Here is a 22,706-nt window from a genome sequence, read left to right as displayed (position 1 = left end):
AACTGAACCAAATTGTAAATAGATTTGTACATCTAGAGTTTGGTTATAACCAAAGAGAGAACCGTGTTGCATTCTGATTATGCCCTCTTTCAATTAAACCATTGCTCCTTAATCTGCTGAAGTTGCTTCTGTGCTTTGCATTGCAATTGTTTAATTATTGATTTCCGTTTTGGCTATGACCCTGAACAAATACATACTATTTGTAGCAACTGTAAGTGAAATTGTCTGCTCAGTTTGGATTTTAAAATCCAATCTCGAAGTTTTAGTGTTAGTTTGGTCATCATTTATAGTGTGGTGGTTTTTGGTGATGCCCTGCTTACTAGAGCCCTTCACTACCCAAATGCTTACCCTATCCCTTCAACCCCGTAAAGTGCAGAACCTTGTATTTCCTTGTAATTAGAGTAATGTAAATAGAGTAATGTAGAGTAATTCCATTCACTGATTCTTCCCCGTTTTGATTAACAGGCAGCGCCCATTACCAAACATGACAGAGAACAATGATTTTTTAAATATATATTAAATTAGAAGTAAATAGTACCATCTATCCCAACATTTGAAATATTAATTTCTGAGAAAACATGGACCATGTGCAGAATAATAACACACCAAATTCCAGAGGAAAGTCATATTGGATTTAATTTTAACTGTTTCTTTCTGTCTCCATAGATGCTACTAGACCTGCTGAGTTTCTCCAGCAGACTGGTTTTATTTTCAGCATCTGCAGTATTTTGCTTTTTTTTTAGTAATTCTGATATTTTCTATTTCAGACCATGTGCCCTGTATGTTTGGATCGCTTAAAGAATATGATCTTCCTATGCGGACATGGGACCTGTCAGCTTTGTGGTGATCGAATGAGTGAATGTCCTATTTGCCGTAAAGCCATAGAACGTAGGATTCTCTTGTACTAAAAAAACATTGCCTGAGTACAATGTGAAACACGACAACCACACCTGTATAATATTTGCAAATAAATTATTTTGGGTAGCTTTTTTCCCTGTTTGGGCTATAACAGTTGGATCCTAAACTCCAGAGTCTTTTCCATGGCAAAATGTTATGATATGAAAAATCTTTATATATGTAAAATTCTTTTACATCATCAAAAAAAAAATTACTGATCAAACCTCTCTGGAAAGATTCTCCCTGCTTCAAGCTTAGCTCCTGATATACCTGATTGCAAGCACAAATAGAAGGGTTCTTTGGCTAAAATAGGAAATCAGTAAATAAGGTATTTTTCTTGCTGCTGAAATTAGAAGCTGACTGTTTAAACTTTCTTTACTAATAATAATAATTTGCTGATTTTTTTTGCTGTTTCTGAACCTAGCACTTAGATTGCATTGGTTAAGACTAATTTTTTGTGGTTAATCATTTATAACACACAGGTAACAGTTCTTCCTTTCTAAAATCCTGCAGCTTGGGTAAAAAGCATATGAAATAAAATTGACTTTAAAATTTACAATTCAACAAATCAATTAACATTTGCAGTAGCTTATCTTGCATACATGTATTCAAAGTGTGTTACCTGAACCCGAATTACACTTCAAATTAATTCGGTGCTGTTTTGTACCACATGGAGAATTTAAATAGTTAGCTTGGACTGTACATGTTGTGGAATTTTAACATGCAGTATTCTCATCAGTTCTACGACGTCAAACTGGCATGCATTAAAAAGTGACTTTATGTTGTGTTTTCAAAACAGTTTGTAGAGTGTCCTCCAAAGAAAAATGATTCTGAGCGCAGGCTTAAGTAGCCCTTGGGTTGACATGGTAGTTTGGCAGTTATCAGAGTTTGCAATAGATATTAACAGACTGAATTTAAAATCAATAAATGTAGTAAGAAAATATGAACAATGCATGCTGCAAAAGCCAGCAAAATATTTAAAGTTTATTGGAGTTGAAAACTTTTCTAGTTAGAGTTCAAGATGTGTGGGAGAATCTGAGCTGACAGGCAGAAGTTTGAACTAAATGGAAATGCTAAATTATGCTGTCAGTTTCTGGAGGTGTTTAATTGCATGTACCTTTTGCATGTTCAGATGCTTTAATATACCTTGAATTCTAATCATGCATACGTTGATCATCATGGAGTTATTTTGATGTTTAGTTTATTTGCAAGCTTTAGGTACATGCAGGGGTGCAAAGACCTTTTCCTTCCTAGTAAACGGTTGAGGCCATTTCATTAACAATACTACATAACCTGGCCAAAATCAGGAGCTCAGTGTAAAATTATCATTGACAGTCCAAATCCCAGCAATGAGCTGTGTCACGCATTCATATATTTGCACCAACGGGTTGTTGAAGCAGCAATGAAATTTGATCTCATCATCATCTTTATTGTCAGTTCCCTCGGGCTGTGACTTTTGAAAAAGAACTAAATTTTTAACCATACAGGAATGTATTTGCGAAATTTTGTTGAAGACAGATAACTGTGTTCTCATTTTCATGATTTTATGTGATTTCTTAATAACATTAGTACATTAAGTCCAAACCAGAATTTGAATCAAAATGGCAATTGGCAGAGAAAGCAATGCACATTACAAAGTGATCAAATAAAGATTCTGAAAAATAAAATTAGGAGGTATTTGCAATTAAATAAAGTGGCATTTACATAAACAGTTTAGCCATTTTATTAAATTTGAAGATGCCTGGAGTGTACTAACTTCTGTGGTTTGATTCTGGCAAATCATGACACAAAGTGACATTGATAGTATTGTAATGTTTATTTTGAATTTATTTTGAAACCAAGAGCTACTTCTCTCCTCCATAATTATTATAAACGTCCACTGAATGCTTAGTACCTGATTGCACATCTTATCAATATTTAAATTTGAAATGAAAGCTGAACTTTTGTCCATTTTACTTGAGCATGTCTGAATATGTTGTCTTGTCTTACTAATGTTTAAGTTTTTTAAAAACTACTTTTTGGTATCTGAGAATTTAGAAACTTGATTGTTTTTGTTTTAATTAATGATTAAATTCATTTTTCAGGTTGTACCGTAGTGCAACCTCAAATATTGTACTAATTTTTCATTAAAATATAATTTGCAAATTAGTTTAGTGATAATGAGGGGACTTGTACAATAATATTTCTTGTCAAGTTGCATTTTGTATTTAAAATTAATGATTTCAGATCATTAGTTCCTAACTTTTGGCTTTGTGTGGTGACCTGGAAACCCTGAAATCAGGGAGGCCACACAACTTTGTAATAGCCTCTGATAGTCATGAACACATCTTGCTAACTTGTATTAAAAGTTTGCAATTATCAGTATTTAAAAATTGGCACCATTCCAACTATTATCCATGCTATCTGCAAGCATTCCTTTTAATACAGGAATGGGAAAAAAAGCTGATCAACCATGGCTGTATTGAGCCTGAAAGTCTGTCTGTATTAAACATAAGAAGGAAATGGACTGGGACAAAGTAAAGAAGGAAGTCCAAGTTTTTACTGTGTCTTACAATAGGATTATATTAAATGACTGGTGCAAATTGGGATGAATTACATTTTGCAAAATAAATATATTTTGAGTTTGCTTTGCCTCTTTTGTAGGTGGTTCATCAACAGCGCAACTAGCTGTAGAACAAGATTAGCTGCTTTGTATTTATCTTATTTATTTAGTACTTTGTGTTAATTGCCAGTGACACAGTACCTTTTCTGTCGGGTCCTTATTTTCCAACAGTCAGGTTCTTGCACTAACATGAGCTTACTTTAATCTTACAATTGAATAAACATGTGTAAAGTTTGTAAGTCGTTCTTGACTTACTGTCCAACATAGTGTTATATAGTAAGTAGGTTTGCTTATTATTGTATGATGAAGTTTTTGTAATGTTTATGCGAATTGCATTTCAAGCTATTTTGATTTATCATATCACTTCACGTTTTATAGGTCAAGTGTTTATTTCTAGTGGATAAGCAGACATTTTAAATTTAGTTGACCTGAAATGTTGAGATGAATATTTTATTGCCTTTGTCTTTATTTTAAATGGAAAACTGTGCTGCTTTAACTGTCAGTATGACTTGCATTTCTGGGACAAAGTCTAAGAACTTGTCCTTTACAGGGGATGGTTGCTGACCAAATTGTCTCTTCATTTTGTTAACTGTCTAGTGTCTGAATGCAGCTGTATTGTGCTTTGTCATTTAAAAATTTCACAACCTAGCCAAAGCTTTAGAAATAAAGACTCATTTATATTCCTTTGTTAACCACCTGAAGTGATTTAAAATCTGAGAAAATAAAACAGATGTTTCAAAAATTAAACGCTGCATTGTCAACACTGTTCAATCATTGTAAGTGCAGAATCTCTAAGTGATCTTGATGTTCCACTAAACCCACAAGAAACTGTTTGTTGACAAAAATGATTTTGAGGACAGGCAGTGCTTCTTTTCACATCTGATACACTCGTGTTGTAAGAATAAAAGTAGGATGTTTGTATCAAAATTGGATTTTTAAAAACTTTATGGAATGCAGTATGTTTTAATTTTGAATGATTGCAGTTATTTCCCAGTGTGAAATTTGCTGCACTTAATCTGTGTGTATTTAGAAACGTAAGCTTAAATCATTTTTTAAAAGTATGGAGCAAATGTGATTGTACTTGTTTTAATTCAGCCTCTAATCATGGCATACTTTGTTAGGAGATTTCAGTTTGTCCCAAAAATGAAGTGAAATCATTACTGCATTAATGCCTTTTGATTACAAACTAAAATGTATATTTTCTGAAATAACCTATATTTAAACTTATAAAATTATGAAAACAGAAGTTTATTAGTCTTTATAGTATTGAAATATTTGTAAATTAGGTATACTCACTGGATACCAACCTGAAAGAATTTAATGCAATATAGTATTTTGCTTTCAAAGTACTTAATTTGGAACAAAGTTTAAAATTTATGGAATTATTTAAGATGCCTCAAAATGAGTGGTGAACTAATTTCTTCCAGCACAAGTCCATCTTGTAAGATTTTCAGTTGAACTAAATTATTATTCACAGTTAGCAAGGTCATATTGATGGATAATGTGGGAAAAATTGGGACGATGCTGTAGAAAAGATTTCCATGTGGCAAAAGACATGACATATTGCTGGTATTGTTACAATCTCCATATCGGTAAGTGTAAACCAAAACAATCAAATTTGCCCAGTGAGTTTCAAATGAAACAATTGCCAACAAGGTTTTGTTCCTTCTATCTTTTACTTCAGTATAACCTAATTGCTCTCTAGGCGGTATTCTCATAATTCCTTATGCCACCAATCTGTTAGAGATCATAGTGGAGTCTTACATCAACTTCGCTACTGATAGGGATTGAGCATGGTGTGTTTAGCATTACCCAGTTATGTTCCTGCTATAACTCTTTAATTGTTGAAATGAAGAATAGCCCTCAGGTTTCATGTGTCAAACAATGCACCTGGACAGGTCCAGCTCCAACAACACTGGAAGTTAAATACCATCCAGAACAAAAGTTGCTTATTTGCTTTTTCTGTTCACCTTCACACTTCACTACTTTCATCACTGAGGCACAGAGACAACAGTATGTACCATCTACAGGATGCTGCATGGTAACTCAAAAGACCTTCCAAACCTGCTAATTCTGCCCCCTGGAAGGACAGGCGTAGCAGATGCATGGGAATACCACCAGTGCAAGTTCTACTTCAAGTTAAATGCCATTGTGACTTGGAACTGTATCATCCTGCTTTCACTGTTGCTAGATCAAAATCTTGGAATTCCCTTCCTAACGACATTGTGGGTGGACCACCTCTCCAAGAACTGCAGTTCAAGAAGGCAACTCACCACCACTTTACTGAGCAACCATGTACGTGAAATAAATACCAGCCTTGCCAGTGCTAACCATGATCCTTGAATGAATATAGGACAAAATCCAAGGTTTCTTTATCTTTGGTTGCTTCCAATTAATGGCAGCATTATGCCAATGAATTGTCATGTCAAAATTCTATAAAATTATCCTCTCGAATGCTTTGCCAATTTGATTTTTACAATCGATGTGAAGATTGAAGTCATCTATAATTATAGCTTTTCCTATTGGGTTTTGCTCTTGCTTCATGTCTAACATCCATCCTGAAAATCTGCTATTTTCGTTAGTTTCTTGTCCCATCCCATAGGGCTGAGATCACATTATTTGGGGTGGGAGGGTGTGGAAATGCTACGGAGCTTAGGATGCAAAACTTGGTAGTCAGACATTAATTTGTAAAGTAGAGTTTAGGTTGCAGATTCTGAACTGTAATTGACTTCTTGAATTTTGCTGCGCAATTGCAACTTCCACCTCCTTTTATTCACCCCAACCAAAAAATGTACAAAAAAGGGCTGGAATATCCTCACATTGTGCTGCTGTGCCCAGAGACTGTATCTAGAAAGGCTTGGCAGATTTAAATTCCAGGATTGGGAATGATAATATGCTGTTGATGTCCTGTGTGTTTCCTTTAATGGTGAATTTGTGAACACACATTTCTCAGGAAAAAGTTGACACAGTCAGGTCAGGCAGCATTTAGGAAGAAACATAAAGAATAGTCCATGTTTCAGATCTAAACTGTGATAATTTCCCCATCTCATTAAAACACTAATCTCAGTCCTTGCGAATTACTGTGCAACTCCAAGTTTCTCTTTAACGAAGATCAAATTTTAACGACTGATTGTTTTTGATTGCATTAAGCACCAGTGCAAAAGTCTAATTTTGCATCATACTATGTCAGAGCTTGTTCATTTCTTAGTAAGTCATTGTTCAGAAATTATTTGCCTGACACTGAGGCATTATTTGTTAAAAGTAACTTATAGCGCGGTTTCTGAGGAAAAACAAACCACACATGATTCCAAAGTTCAGAATTGTACAACTAATTCCTGGAACATCCACACATTACAGTCTGATTTAAATGGCAGACAGAGGTATTTGTGGATGCTGTAGCGAGTTGTATTGTTTATAGGAATAGCGGGATCCAATCAGTTACAACTGATATAAAGTCAATCATCTGACATTAAAGGTGCATGGTTGCATCTGATTAATGTGCATTGCTTAAACCTCAGTGATAGTAGAAATTTTATTTGCGTCTTTTTATGAAAGGGGCAATTTATAATTGTCTATCTATTTGAGATGAGTTGTGGACTGGGTTTTGGGGGCACATAAATGAATTGCCACGAGGAACCCTGGATTTACAGAAGTAGCTATCAATGTTTCTTTTATCAGCAATAACTATTGCAGAAACTTGTGGTTTTGAATTAAATAGTAGAAAATGCAGTGGCTATTGCCAGTTTGATGAAAATAAAGACATGCAGCATGGAAACAGACCCTTTGGTCCAACTCATCTATGCCGACCAAGTTACCCAAACTAAACTAGTCCCTTTTGCCTGCTTTTGGCCCCTATTCCCTACACTTGTACTGGTCCAAATGATTTTTTTTAACATTTTGTAACTGTACCTCCATCTGACACTTTCTCAGGCAGATCATTCCACATACAAGCCGCGCTTTGTTTGGAAAAAGTTGCCTCTTGTACTCTTTAAATGTGTTTTTCCTCTTAAGAACATGCCTCCTAGTTTTGAACTCCACTACTCGAGGGAAAAGACCTTTACTATTTATTTTGTGTGTGTCCCTCATGACTTCATCAGCTTCTAGATGGTCACCCCTCAACCTCTTATACTACAGAGAAAAAAGTCCAAGCTTGTAATAACTTAAATCCTCCAGTTCCAGTAATATTGTTTAAAAATCTTTTCTGCATCCTCCAATTCAGTAATATCCCTATAGCAGGGTGACCAGAACTGTGCACAATACTCCAAAAGTAGCCTCACTAACGTCCTGTACAACTACAACATAACACCCCCAACTCCTATACTCAGTGGTCTGAGTAATGAAGGCAAGTGTGCCACCTGTTTTTTTTACCACCCTGTCTATTTGTGTATAGCTTTCAAAGAACTGTCTACCTGTAACCTAGGTCTTTCTGTTCAGTACTCCCCAGGGCCTTGTCATTAAGTCCTCTGTTTGTTTGTCTTACCAAAATGCAATCTGCCACTGCTCAGCCAATTGGCCCAATTAATCAAGATCCCTTTGTAGTCTTAGATAACCTTCGTCATTGTCCCCATTCCATCAATTTTAGTGCCGTCTGCAAACTTACTAACCATGCTTCCTATGTTCTCATCCAAATTGATACATAAGTGAAAACAAGAGTGGACCCAACACCAATCCCTGCAGAACACACCTGGTCACAGGCTTTCAGGCTGAAAAATAACCCACCATTGCCCTCCTCTGTCTCCTACCGTCAAGCCAATTTTGTATTCAATTGGCTAGTTCTCCCTGAATCCTATGTGATCAAACTTTTCTAGCCAATATACCATGCAAAACCTTGTCAAAGGCTTTACTAAAGTCCATTTCAATATTGTTTGCATCCTCAAAAAACTCAATCAAGTTTGAGAGAATTTCCAACACAAAGCCTAATCAGTCCTCGCCTCTCCAAATGCGCATAAATCCTGTCTGCCAGATTCCTCTCCAACGACTTATCCCCCACTGATGTCAGACTCACCGGTGTCTGGTTCCCAGACTTTTCCTTGCAGGTTTTCTTAAATAAAGGGACATTATCAGCCACCCTCAAGTCTTCTGGCACCTCACTTACAATTTCTCTACAAGCTTAAAAGTGTAGCAAGCATTTGTCTCAACTTGGGAAAGGATAGAAACTTCTTCATATTTAGTAAAGCGCCCCACATTATACTTCATATTTTGATTTTTAAATTCAACAGCTCCTGTGAAACAAAGCAACAAGAGAGATGGAAACTCCAACTTAAGATGCTTTGGAGCACAGCTTATGAAGAGAAATGGCAGCACTTCCCCAGCCCCTTGAACAAACCTACAACAGCAGTTCTGCTCTTTGTCATCCTCCCATGCAGTAATCAATGACTTCAGCCACCACTTATGACCAACCTCATAACTGTGATTGTTGGAGATAACCTCCATCATTATTTGAGTACAGGTTCCTGATTGTTAACCTTTGATCCCTTTACTAATCAGGAACCTATCTATCTCTGTCTTAAATACATTCAATGACTTGGCTTTCATAGCCTTCTGCAATGATGAGTTTCACAGATTAACCACCCTCTCACTGAAGAAATTCTTCCTCATCTCAGTTCTACTAGTGGAAACATCTCCATATCCATTCTGTTCAGGGTTCTTGGTATTCTACAAATTTCAATCAGATCCCCTTCATCTTTCCAAACTCAGTTGAGAACAGGTCCAGAGTCCTCAAACTTGCCTTGTTCATTAAGCCTTCATCCCTGGGATCATTCTTATAAACTTCATCTGGACCCCTTCCAGTGCCAGCATATTCTTTCCTTAGATACAGGGCTGAAAACTGCTCACAATATTCCAAATGTGTTCTGTCTAGAGCCTTATACAGCCTCAGCAGTTCATCCCTGCTCTTGTATTTAAGTCATCTTGAAATGAATACTGACATTGCGTTTGCCTTCCTGGCTGCCAACTGAAACTGTATGTTAACTTTAAGAGCGTCTTGACCTTCCCAAGTGCCCTTGTGCTTTAGATTCCTGAAGCCCGTTCCACAAATAGAAAATAGTTTACACTAAATTCTTCCTGCCAAAGTGCATAACCTCACACTTTCTGACATTGTATTTCATCTGCCACATCTTTGCCCATTCTCCTATCTTGCCCAAGTCCTCTGCAGCTTCATACTTCCTCAACACTACCTATCCCTCCATCTTTGTATCATCTGCAAACCTAGCAACAATGCTCTCAGTTTTTTCATCCAAATCGTTAATGTAAAATGTGCATAGTTGTGGTCCTAACACCAACCTCTGCAGAACAGTATTTGTCACTGGCTGCCATCTGTGAAAAATATCCCTTTATCACCAGTCTCTGCCTTCTACCTGTCAGCCAATCCTCTATCCATGCCAGTACTCTGTGAAAGGCCTTCTAGAAATCCAAATATATCACGTCCATTGGCTGCCCTTTGTCTAACTTGCTTGTTACCACCTCAAAGAATCAAACAGATTGGTCAGGCCTGACCTCCCAATAACAAAGCTGTGCCAACTTATCTCTATTCTATGATGCACTTCTAAGTCCTCCGCAATCTTATCCTTAATTATGTATTCTGAAGTCTTACCAATGACCAAAGTCAGGCTAACATTTAAAATTAAAGAAAGTCCATCTGTTTTCTGGACTAGCAGTTTACCAAAGGACAGGACCGTGAAGAACTATTGCAGAACCCTAAATAGGATAGGCCCAGTATCAGCTATACTTATTGACGAGCAATGTTGCAGAAGGATCTCTCAACAGACCTTAGTCCTCTGTAATAACTCAATAATCCTGACTGAAAAAGAACATCATTTATAGTTGAACACCAAAATAGAGCCACTATTCCTGTTTTTTTTTCCTTTCTTATATTCAGAAGTGCTCTTACAACTTTTTTTTTAATCAGAAAATCGCCATTACGTTTTTGTTATAACCAGTAATTGCCTTTTGCTTCTGCCTTATTCTTTTTGCTGTCTTCATATTGGTCTTCTACATATTTTCATTATTTACAACCTGAGCCTGCTTTTTAAAAAAAATCCTGCAGTGTTATTACACCAAACTGAACAGCTTTCCCACCACCAAATTACCTTCGATTTATTTCTAAACCATTAACCACCACCAGTAGATCACTGGCCAGTTAGAAATGTAAAGCCCATTATGGGCAAAGCAAACCATCAAGAGTGAGGGAGGAGTAGGGAAAGCAGGAAGGGGCTAAATGAAAGTGGAGTTGGAGGAGCAAATAAAGCACTGTATCCACTGCTGTGCCCAACTCTCTAAAGGCATCCTGTGACAGCTTTATAGATATTTATAATCAATCTGTTCAGCCATACCTCTGGAACACGTGCAACTTGAACCTTTCCTGAGTCTGCTTTCTTTTTGTATTTCCAGAAGTGCTTTTACACACCACTGAGATATCATTGTGTTGTGGTTACCACATCTCCTAATTTACATGTCCAGGAAGTTTAATTCTATTTGTTTTCCATCAAATTGGTTACTCTCATCTGTTCCTTTTGCCTATTATTACAGCTAGAAAATAGACCCAGTGTATACAAGTATCTCCAAAATTTTGTTACTGCACAAAGTTGATATGCAAACATTTAATTTGGGAAATTCATCGCTTTTGAAACTGCCAAGAAAAATAAATAATATTGTACTTACCACTAAAGTTATTTAGGGTTTGGAAATACGCTGGTGTCAGATTTGGACATCAACTGTTGTACTACTCTGAATTATATGCATTGGGGATGTGTAATATTCTGCTATGTATGCCAAAAATAAGAAATGTGAAAAGATTATATTTTTCTCTCTCAGGCAAGGCTGGCTTGATTTGTTCATGGTTTTGTCTATTTACAGTATATCTGAGTAACAATGTAACAAATTCAGCTTCAAACATCAGTCTCAGTAGTAACAATCCTTAGGAATTGGCCTGAGGCTCTTTTCCTGTTAGTCTTGACTTTTAGAATGTATGTGTTTATGCCTTGAATAGTGATGGTACTGAGGTCATTTTGACATTGAAGAACTACTGAGACTCATGATATGAGAATGCTGAATCAACATCAGTGGAGATAATTCTGTGAAGCTGGAATGCTTAACTAGGTATTCAACCCACACATTCTGTCCAAGAAAGATCAACAGCTACCAACTCTCTCTCACTGGTACAGATATTTCAAAGCATTAGAAACTGGGAAGGGGGTGGAAGGTGTTATGATGGGATACAACTTAATTCTTATGCTGTAGGTAAATTTGTAAGGATTACAAAGATATAAAAGGGAAATGTTGATGCTATATCATGCATTTCAAAATGTATTTTGTACAGGCTGATGGTATTGAACAATTATGCCAGAATAATACAGTAAAGTTTATATTTAATTCACCAAACCATAAGTGATATATAATGTACTATAGAAAATGCATTTGCAGTAGGATTGCCCCTTCCCACATTCTCCATGCTTATTAAACATCTCAATATTTCTGAGCATTGATTTGAAGATTTATTTCATTTCCCAAAGGTACATAACAATCATACCGTCCAAATGGGACTTGCATTTAAGATGTAAGAAAGTTGTGCTTTCTAAATATACAGTCATGAGACATAGCAGAAATAGGCCATTGAGCTCTTTGGGCCTGCCGTGCCTTTCATTATCATGGCTTATCTGATAATTCTCAACTCCACTTTCCTGCTTTATCCCCATAACACTTGATACTCTTACTGATTAGAAATCCGTTTACCTCAGATTTGAATGCTTTTTAACAGCCTAGCCTCGTCAACCCTCTGTAGTAAAGAATTGCACAGATTAACTACCCTCTGAGAAAACAAAATCTTTCTCATTTGTTTTAAAGGATGACTCCTTACTCAGGTTTACCTCTGATTCTAGGTTCTCCGAGAAGGGGAAGCAACCTTTCTGCATCTACCCTGACAAAACCTTAAAGGTCTTTTTATGTTTCAACCAAGTTGCCTCTCATTGCCCAATCAATTTGACATCATAAGAAAATCTCTCCAAACTGAGGATCAACCTTCTGAACTGTCTCTGGATTGCCTCCAAAGCCAATACCTTTTTCTTAAGATAAGGGGACCAAATTTGTTCACAGACCTGTAGCTTGACTAATACCTGTATGTAGTTTTAGCAAGAGTTCTCTTTATGGACTTAATTCTCTTTAAAAAGATCAATATTCTATTTGCCTTCCCTTGTAACCGAATGAATGTGGATGCTAGCTGTTTGTAATTCATAGTTAGAACTCTTAAATCACTCTGTGATGAGGCTTTCTGTAGTCTGTCTTATTTAAGTAATATTCAGCCCTATTATTTTTGGCAAGATGCATACCCTCAATGTTTCCCAAATTGTATTCCATCTACCAAGTTCATGTTATCTGAGTGGATAGTTAATTAATGTGTGCATTGATCATAGAAAATAGTGCACTTGAAAAGGAAGAAGTAAAGATTAGAAATATCTAAGTCAGACAGTATCTGTAAGGAGCAAAGACAGGTTAAGGCTTTTTATCCTTACGCTTCACCACATTTTCAGCATTTACTACTTTCCTTTTTAATCTTACTGTGAAAGTAAAAACTGATTTCTTCCAGGATGTTTTTTTATGTGTTTAATGTCTACAGCTCTAAAGGTGAATGGACTCTGGGTTATATGTGTTGAAAACTTCAATGTGACTGGTCACGTCCATGAAATCATAACATTTAGATGCAGTGCTTTTCTAGGGAGATTTATAGCTTCTTGTGGTCTACAATGAATCCAGGGTGTAAACCTTTATTGAACCTAAAAGCAAGTGGGATGCTGAAAACCTTAGAGATCTTTTATAATGTGAAAACCAATTCCAAGAGTGGCAATTCAATCTTGATCAGCAATCAGGCCTTGAATTCTGCATTGTTTACATTGTCAATACCAATAATGCAAAAACAACTGAGTTTCATTTTCTAAATCCTGTTTCTCAAATGCTGTTACAGTATGAAAGTCACTTCAAGCTAGAAAAAAAAGGTCAACATCTTTCTAAGTGGTGCTTTGAATCTGCTCACTGTGTCAAGTGAGGCCGAACTGGATTTTGAGATGATCGTTGACATCATCACTGATGTTAGGGCCACTTCTCTTGGCAGCAAAACAGGGGAAATGCAGCATTTGTGTAAATAATATTGAGAAAACTTTAACCTACTTCATCTCCAAAGGGTCTAGGCCCGAAACGTCAGCTTTTGTGCTCCTAAGATGCTGCTTGGCCTGCTGTGTTCATCCAGCTCTGCACTTTGTTGTCTCGGATTCTCCAGCATCTGCAGTTCCCATTATCTCTGACACAAATTAATTTAATCTTTTTATATCAAGATTTCAACATGTAGACAGAAGTAGGAACAGTTTGAGCAGGAGTTATGTAAGCTTGCTGGAAAGGGAATTGTATTTCAAGTAGCAATTAGCAGAGAAATCATTGAAATTTTCATTCTCCTAATACAAGAAGCGTGATATTGATTGAGCAAAGAAGAACAAAGATTTAAATAATACCTTTATCATGTCTTTCACAAAAGGACAAAATGCCTGTTCATATTCAATTAGTTATTTTGAAACCAGATGACCATTTTATGTAAATAAATGCCATGGCCATTTTCCGCACAGCAAAATCTTCTAATGTATAACTAGTTCACTTTTCAGTCTTTTTGTTCCTCTGCTATGTTATACAGTTATTAATATAATATCAAATATTATTTAAATTCCTGCAAGGTAATAGCTAATTTTTGACCATTTTTCCACAGGCGGCTTTTTGATGGTTAAGATTTATATTTAAGCTCACCTTTGAAAAAGGAGAGTTGGAAGCATAAGTATTTTAAAAGCCTAATCTTAATATTATCAGCCACAATGGGGAGTTTTAGAGCCATAAGGTCATACAGCACAGAAACAGACACTGCAATCCAATCAGTCCCTGCTAATAGGACTACCTAGTGATGTAGGAAAGTATGTTCTTTATTTTATGTACTTACAAAGAAATATATTGCACCAGTTGCAAACGTGATCCCAATTATTGCTCTGCTCGATTTATGATGAAATAAACAGTTTACATGAGGTGTGCTACACATCAATAATGTTAACTGTACTCCTGGCTAAAAATGTCAAAAGTATAATTCAGGTTACAACATATTGTTTTATCTTTACTTGCGTTATCATCCAAACACATACAAGGCAAGTCAAGTCCCCCCCCACCCCCAAAGATAAGCTGGCAGACGACTTAAAATTGAAGCCAATAAATGTGAAAAGGTATTTGGACTTGGCACATTTTTGATAACTGAGGTCCAATGCCTTAGCATTACCTGCAACAACTCTCCTCGTCTCCTCTCACAGCATGTACACTTGATAACCCACAACTCCCACTTGAGGTGTTTAGTTGAGCTCACAATGTATGGACGTAAACGCAGACATTCATACATGTGTGTGAGCTCCTGTTTTCACATTTGATCGAGCTTTTTGAACTGCTAAGCCATTAAAGCAAAGTTTCACAATAGAAAGAGGAAGAAATCCATCATAGACACCCCTGACTACCATTGCACATGTCTGCTGATAACCACACATATGGAGCAATGAAGATCCGGGAGTGCTTCTTTGTCTTCCCTTGATATTGAGATGTTGTGTCGAGTGAGTGAGATAAACCTAAAAAGGTGAAAAAATTACTCCAATTCAGAGTAAAATTGATAGAGTCATACAGCACAGAAACAACCCCTTTGGTCCAACTGGTCCACGCTGACCAAGTTTCCAAAACAACTACTCTCACTTGCCTATGTTTGACACAAATCCCTCTGAACCTTTCCTATCCACGTACTTGTGCTGTGGCTTTTAAATGTAACTGTACCTGCATCTACCACTTCCTCTGGCAATTCATTCCAAACACAAACCACCCTCTGTGTTAAGATGCCCTCAGGTCTCTTTTAAATATTTCTCCTCTCACCTTAAAAATATGACCCTAGTTTTGAATTCCCCCACCGTAGGGATAAGACCTTCGCTATTCACTTTATCAATGCTGCTCATGATTTTATAAATGTCTGTAAGGTCATTTCTCAACCTCCAGTGAAAAAGGCCCCAGCCTATCCAGCCTCTCCCTACAATTCAAACCATCCAGTCCCAGTAGCATTGTGATAAATATTTTCTAAACTTTCTCCAATGTAATAATTTCCTATACCAGGGCTACTAGAACTGTACATGATACTCCAAAAGTGACCTCACCAATGTCCTGTACAACTGCAACATGATGCCTCAACTCCTATGTTCAATGGTCTGAGAATTGAAGGCAAGTGTGTTAACACTTTCTTAACCACACTGTCTCCCTGTGGCACAATTTGCCAAGAATGTTGTATCTGCACCCGTAGGTGTCTCTCTTTGATAACACTACCCAAGACCATTAACTGTATAAGCCCTGCCCTCCTTCGTTTCACCAAAATTTAATATCTCACACTTATCCAAATTAAACTCCATCTGTCACTCCTCAGCCCATTGGCACAATTGAACAAGGTCCCTTTTGTAATCTTAGATAACTTACCTCACTGTCAACTATACTAGCATTGTGGTGTTATCTGCAAACTTACTAACCATGCCTCCTAAATCCTCATTCAAGTTGTTGATATAAATGACAAACCACAGTGGACCCAACACCTATCCCTGTGGAACACCGTTGGTCACGGGCCTGCAGTCTGAAAAATAAATTTTGACTGACACCTTCTGAGTCCTACCAATGAGCCATTTTTGTATCCAACTGACAAGCTCTTCCTGAATCCCAAGTGATCTAACTTTACTAATCTGTCTACCACGAGGAACCTTGACAAAGATTTTCCTAAAGTCCATGTAGACAACATCTACATCAAAGATTTTTATAGGCATCTAAAAAGGGGATTTAACTATCATCGGAGAGATTTAAATAAACATGTAATACTTTAGAAAATTATTCACTTTTTTTATTTGGTGCGATAACTTGTGGGAAATGTTGAAGAAATCTCTTCCAGGGGACCTTATTCCTAAACTAACTGTCTCAGTTGAAATTCAGTAAGGCATTATCGATCTTTAATCACTCTTGACTAAATGAGTTGGCCTTGCAGAATTGAATACCAAGAAGAAATTGCCGTCTGCTTGATTCACATACATTCTAGCAGGCTGTTTGCTGTAGATTCCACAAGATGGCAGTGTCATCAGTCCTGCTGGGGACTTCCAAGCAGTTATGCCTCGATATACTTTTGTACATAAGATTGGACTGAACTGACACTTATGACCTGAATAGGGTTTAAACATCATTGGTATCTAAAAATATGTTTGGTTGATATGCATTACACACAGGTTTGAATTTTATTTGCGTCAACTGGAGTTTGCTCCTTTGACAGTTGGAACCTGTAGTTCATTCTAAGGCTCCCACGATCTTGTGCACTTAATGCATAGGGCAGAGTTCCAAATGGCTAATTGCTATCGGCTCCAGAAACTTACCAGTTAACTGATGATAAGAGACTCAGGAAAACAAGAGGTGTAAATTTGTTTTTCCACATGCTTTACATACACAGCTTTAAAATAAGCACTGATAAGTGGGTCAAAGGCAAGTTTAATCCATCCAGGTTCCGAGTTGAAAGTGCTTATCTAATTGATTCGTTTTTTTTAAAATGCATTAATCTGCAAACAGCAAAAGTAAAATCAAAATAATAACGTGTTCTGCAACAGGAGAAAGTTCATCCAATTCAGTAAAGGTTTATCACAATTTCTGAATATATTGCAAATTCTGTTTTTTCAAATGGTTAAAGAAAATGCGTGTGTCAATGATTACCACAGAATGATGTTATGCAGCTTCAAGACCTACTACCATTGACTATTTTCCAATGAAGAGGGAGACAATTACATATGTTTCTCCTCCCATTTCAGAGCCCCTGCACCACCAAGTCTCCCTCATAGTGGTATATAGCAATTAGGTGGGCTCACGAGAGATGTAGTAAGTAACACATGTTATATTCTCTGATGTCCATCAACTAGGCCCCAGCTCTGAGTTCCTGCCTTCAAATTTTGCTCGAGAGTTAAAGGCACTTGAGTAGACCCTTCTAAGCAGAAGACGATCCCTTGAAATAGGTGCCTCTCATCCAATTCTGTAACCAAGTGGACTCCAGACAGCAGTTTCTGCCCTCCCTCTGGATTCCATGCATAAAACCTTGAGGAAGAAAAGGTGCCGGCCAACTCTGTATTTTCAAACCTTACCCAGCTATGAAGCTGAAAAACAAATTAAAAGTATATTACCTCTTGGTGGGCTGAAGGCCTGAATTGCCTATTCCCACTCCTAGTTTTTTCTGTTCTAAATGATAAATGGAGAGACACTTCTTAGTCTTTCCAGTGAATGTATCTACATGCAAGTTGGCAGTTTATCAGTTGTAAATTCAGCTTGACTCATGAAAAGATAGGGCACCACTGGTTGCCTGTGACCAAGGGAAGGATCACTGCATTCTACAGTTAGTCATCACTCTCCTAAAACCAGGCAGCCTCCAGCTAATGACACCTGCTGAAGCCTGCTCTTTTTTCTGAATGTATGAAGATGAGGAATCCTGTCAAGCAGATGGTAAATGGTGTCTGTAGAAACAAAAGGTGACGATTCTCCAGTTGAGAAGCAGAAATATCAGCAATGCACATCTGGGCAACCATGAGACGTTACAGTTAATGGACAATGTACATTAGACGGCATTGTGGACGACAGAAGTTTTAAAGATAGTAGGAACTGCACATGCTGGAGAATCTGAGATAACAAGGTGTAGAGCTCGATAAACACATCAGGCCAAGCAACATCAGAGGAGCAGGAAAGCTGACGTTTCAGGCCTCGACCCTTCTTCAAAAAATGAAGAAGGATCTAGGCCTGAAACGTCAGCTTTCCTGCTCCTCTGATGCTGCTTGGCCTGCCGTGTTCATCCAGCTCTACAGAAGTTTTAGCATTAACAGTGATCCTCTAGAAGGCATTAGGTTGGCCTCTACCAAATCAATACTGGAAGTCAACTATACACTGCGTTCCAAAAGTGCAGATGATCACTGTGAACATAAAATTGCCTTTTTGCCCACATCATCTGGGCTCCTGCATCAGTATTGCATATCAGTGCTGAAGCCAAAGATCACTTTAACACTTAGCCGCTTCCCCATGGAGAGATGTTATCTCCTCAGTAATGAATGAATCTATGCTAAGAAGTACAAACTGCTTGGGGCAACAGTAACCTTCCCTGTATGTATGATATTATTAAAACAGTTCTCAGCTCCGCCATACCAGAGTTGTCCCATTTGAAATCTTCAGATTGGCAAGCACTCTGCAAGAGTAAGCAAATGGTCAGCTTGGTAAAACACTACTGTGAAGTTATACTCAGGTGAAATGGATATTCCTCTCTCTGTGCTTGTGCATTTTCTGAAGCTAACCTGCCATATGGAAAGGATGAAATACCAGCTGAGCTACTCAAGTATAGAAAGTCTCACCTGAGTCAAACAGCACCAACTTCTCTGCTGGAGATGAATGTGTCCCACAGTAAACATCATCACTTTATGGAAGAACAATGATGATCGAGGGGATTGCAGAAACATGGTATTGTTGCTATGTAGAACATAATTTTATGCAGGGGAGAATGCAATGAAGGTGATAAGGATATTCTTCGATGAGGAATTCATTTATAAGATTTTATTTACCATTTTAAGACAAAGTAATTGAAAATGAATTATTTTTCCTATAGCTTAAAATGCATGTTCACAAGTTATGCAAAGAGATGCCTTAACTATTTTTCATTAATTTTATAAATAAGTTGCTTTCTCTGCTTTGACCCACTGAAATCAGAAGAGATAGGTTTTCAAAACTAGAAATATGACTGGAGCTTGTTAAAGAAAAGATTATGAGAAGGTGGCTGTGATGCAGTTTATAAATGCTGGAGATTGTTAGAAGCCAGCAGTCACATTGTGTATCAAAGCGTGGTGCTTATTTTAGACTGTGTAAATGAGTTGTAGCTTTGAGACAAATAAGGTTGGTTGTTTTGGCTATTCTATTTGCCGATCAAACCTTATTTCACCAAGTTGTTTTTCAGCTTGCTTTGCAACAGATCGAATTCTAAATGGTACAAGTATTCAATTCATTTCAAACGCAAATGCTTTAAAAGCATATTTATAGTGGAAAGAGGTAAAGGGAAATGTGAGTTAATTGCAGAAAGCACACTAAAGGGACTGATCCTTTTGAACCTGAGAATGTCCACCTACCACACACACCACACACCAGCAGTTGTATAAAATATCATATGACGCCTATAACACATATTTATTGGATTGCCTTGTTACAAAACACGAGCTTACCTTGTTTCAGGCTCCCACAAAGACTCGATTTTCAAGTAGGACATGAGTCTCAACATATAATGGGACAGGGTATGTATGCTTTGTGCCTCAAGACCACAAGATAAAGGAGCAGAATTAGGCCATATGGCCCATTCAGATGGTGCCATCATACAATCATGGCTGATATTCCCAATCCCATTCTCCTGTCTTCTCCTCATAACTCTTGCTCTCCTTAACAATGAAGAGGTTATCGACCTCTACCTTAAATATACTTAATAACTTGATCTCCACAGCACTCTATGACAATGCGCCCATAGATTTAACCACTCTCTGTCTGGTTGTCACTCCACTCTGAGGCTAGTGGAACCATTTTCACAATGTTCTCTCTATGCAGACCTCAGAATTCTCAAAGTTTCAATCAGACCCCACTCATCCTTCTAAATTCTATTAACTACAGATCTAGAGTCCTTAACCATTCCTCATATGGCAAGCCTTGCATAAAATTCCTACAGTGTAGAAGAAGGCCATTCAGCCCATCAAGTCCACAGTGACCATCCGAAAAGGATCCCTCCCAGACCTGCCTCACATCTTGCATGGCTAACCCACCTCGCCTGCATGTCCTTGGACACTAAAGGCAATTTAGCTTGCCCAATTCATCCAAACTGCACAAGTTTGGACTGTGGGAGGAAACCTGAGCACCAAGAGGAAACCCATGCAGACACGGGGAGAATGTACATACTCCGCACAGACAGTTGTCTGAGGGTGGAGTTGAACCAAAGTCCCTGGTGATGTGAGACAGCAGTGCTAGCCACTGAGCCACCTTGCTGTCCTTGGGATCATTCTTGTAAACCTCCTCTAGATCCTCTCCAAGGCAGCATATTCTTCCTTCGATACAGGGCCCAAAACTTGCTCACAATACGCTAAAAGTGGTTTGATCAGAGCCTTATGAAATACATCTCTGCTCTTGTATTCTAGCTCTCTTGAAATGAATGCTAACATTGCATTCTTCTTCCCAAGGACCAACTGAACCTGCATGTTAACCTTAAGAAAATTCTGTACTAGGACTCCCACATCCCTTTGTGCTTCAGATTTCCAAAGCCTTTCCCTATTTAGAAAGTAGCCTACACCTCTTCTTCCAACCAAAGTGCATTACCTTGGATATTTTGATGTTGTTTTCCATCTACCACTGCTTTGCTCACTCTCCTTCCTAAAGTCCTTCTGCAGCCTCCCCACTTCCTCAACATTACTTGTCCCTTCATCTATCTTTGTGTCATCTGTAGACTTAGCAACAAAGCCCCTCAGTTCCTTTACCAGGATCGTTAATATATAACATGAATAGTTGTAGTCCCAACGTGGACCCTGTGGTTTTCCACTAGTTATCGTTTGCCATACTGAAAAAGTCCCTTTGTCCCCAGTCTCAGCAGCCTGCCAGTCAGCCAATCCTGTATCCACAGCAGTGCCTTGCCCCTAACACCATGGACTCCTACCTTGTTTAGCAACCACTTTGTCAAAGGCCTTCTGGAAATCCAAATAGATCACATCCACTGGCTCTCCTTTGCCTGACATGCTCATTACTTCCTCAAAAAAATTCTAACAGATTTTTCAGGCATGACCACCTCTTGATGAAACTAGGTCAACTCTGCCCAATTTTACCATGAACTTGCAAGTACTTAATAACAGGCTGTCAAATCTACCAAAGACTGATCAAGCTAACCAAGCAATAATTTCTTGTCATCTACCTCCCTCCCTCCTTAAACAGGACTGTTACATTAGCCACATTCCAGTCCTCTGGCACCCTCCCTGACTCCAGTGATACCTGAAACATCACCATCAATGGCTCCATAATCTCCTCAGTCACCTCTTTCAGAACACTAGTGTGTGGTCCATCTGGTCTGGGTGATTTATCCACCTTCAGAAATTTCATCCTCCCCAGCTCCTTCCCTTTCATGTTAGCCACTGTCCCTGACACTTTTGAAGTTCTGGTATGCTGCTGGTGCCTGCCACTGTAAAAACTGATTTAAAATACCTGTTCAGTTCCCATTTCTTTGTTTCCCATTACTACTTCTCCAACCCCATTTTCCAGTTACCCAATGTCTTCAATCTATCCATGAAACTGAAGGACCACGTAATCACAGAGTCATACAGCAAAGAAAAAAGCTTTTCAATCCATCAATTCTACATTGACTTACCTACACTAATCATACTTTCCAGAATTTGGCCCATAACCTTGAATGCAATGACATTTCAAGTGCTCATCCATGAAAGTTTTAATAGTTGTGAGGTCTCTTTGGGCTTCTCTTACATTTTGTAATTCTAAATAAATGTGTAAATGTCTTGTGTAATAATAAGGCAATTCTACATCACATGAATTCTTCAATGTAGCTTAGTTCAATTCTCTGTATGAAGAGTTTGTGATTTTGAACTTGCTTAGCAATCTAATACCTTTCACCATTGACATTATTTCTGACTTGTTGTTTCTCTTATTTAAATTATTTACTTGAAAGCTGTTTCCATGATTTTCTGAGTTTATTCTATAGATGCGCATCTTGCTGATTTAACTATCCTATCTTTTAACTTGTTCTTCAGTCCTATCATTCAATATTGAATGTTCTTCAGCAAGTTTTCTGTACATTGTAATTTTTTCTTTAATTACTGGATAATAAAGGTAAAATTGTGTAAAGCTTTATCATTAAGGAATTCTACCTTTTATTTCTGTTTAATCAGAAATTTTCTTCAATTTCTGTTAAAATTGATAAAGATCTGACTGGCACAACGTGATCTTCTCGACACTGCAGAGACAAAATGCACACCAGATGATCACTTTACAGAACATGTACGCTTTGTCTGAGCTTCCAGTTGCCTGTTACTTCAACACACCATCGTGTTATCACCTCAACATTGCTGTCACAGGCCTACTGCAG

The 22,706-nt window shown here is 37.7% G+C and overlaps 1 protein-coding gene across 2 annotated transcripts in view; it reads left to right on the top strand.

Annotated features, from left to right (window-relative positions):
- Positions 1-4,246, top strand: part of mib1 (MIB E3 ubiquitin protein ligase 1) — a 134,948-nt gene extending 130,702 nt beyond the window's left edge. For both annotated transcript variants that reach the window (XM_048528907.2, XM_048528906.2), the window contains exon 21: positions 768-4,246. In XM_048528907.2, the coding sequence (XP_048384864.1) occupies positions 768-908 (141 nt within the window). In that variant the 3' untranslated portion in view covers positions 909-4,246. The remainder of the gene's footprint in view (positions 1-767) is intronic.
- Positions 4,247-22,706: the final 18,460 nt, after the last annotated feature.

The sequence above is a fragment of the Stegostoma tigrinum genome, chromosome 5 (assembly GCF_030684315.1).
Source record: "Stegostoma tigrinum isolate sSteTig4 chromosome 5, sSteTig4.hap1, whole genome shotgun sequence".
Classification (NCBI taxonomy): Eukaryota; Metazoa; Chordata; class Chondrichthyes; order Orectolobiformes; family Stegostomatidae; genus Stegostoma; species Stegostoma tigrinum.
The sequence above is the reverse complement of the archived record's forward strand: the minus strand, read 5'-3'. Positions and strand labels throughout refer to the sequence as shown.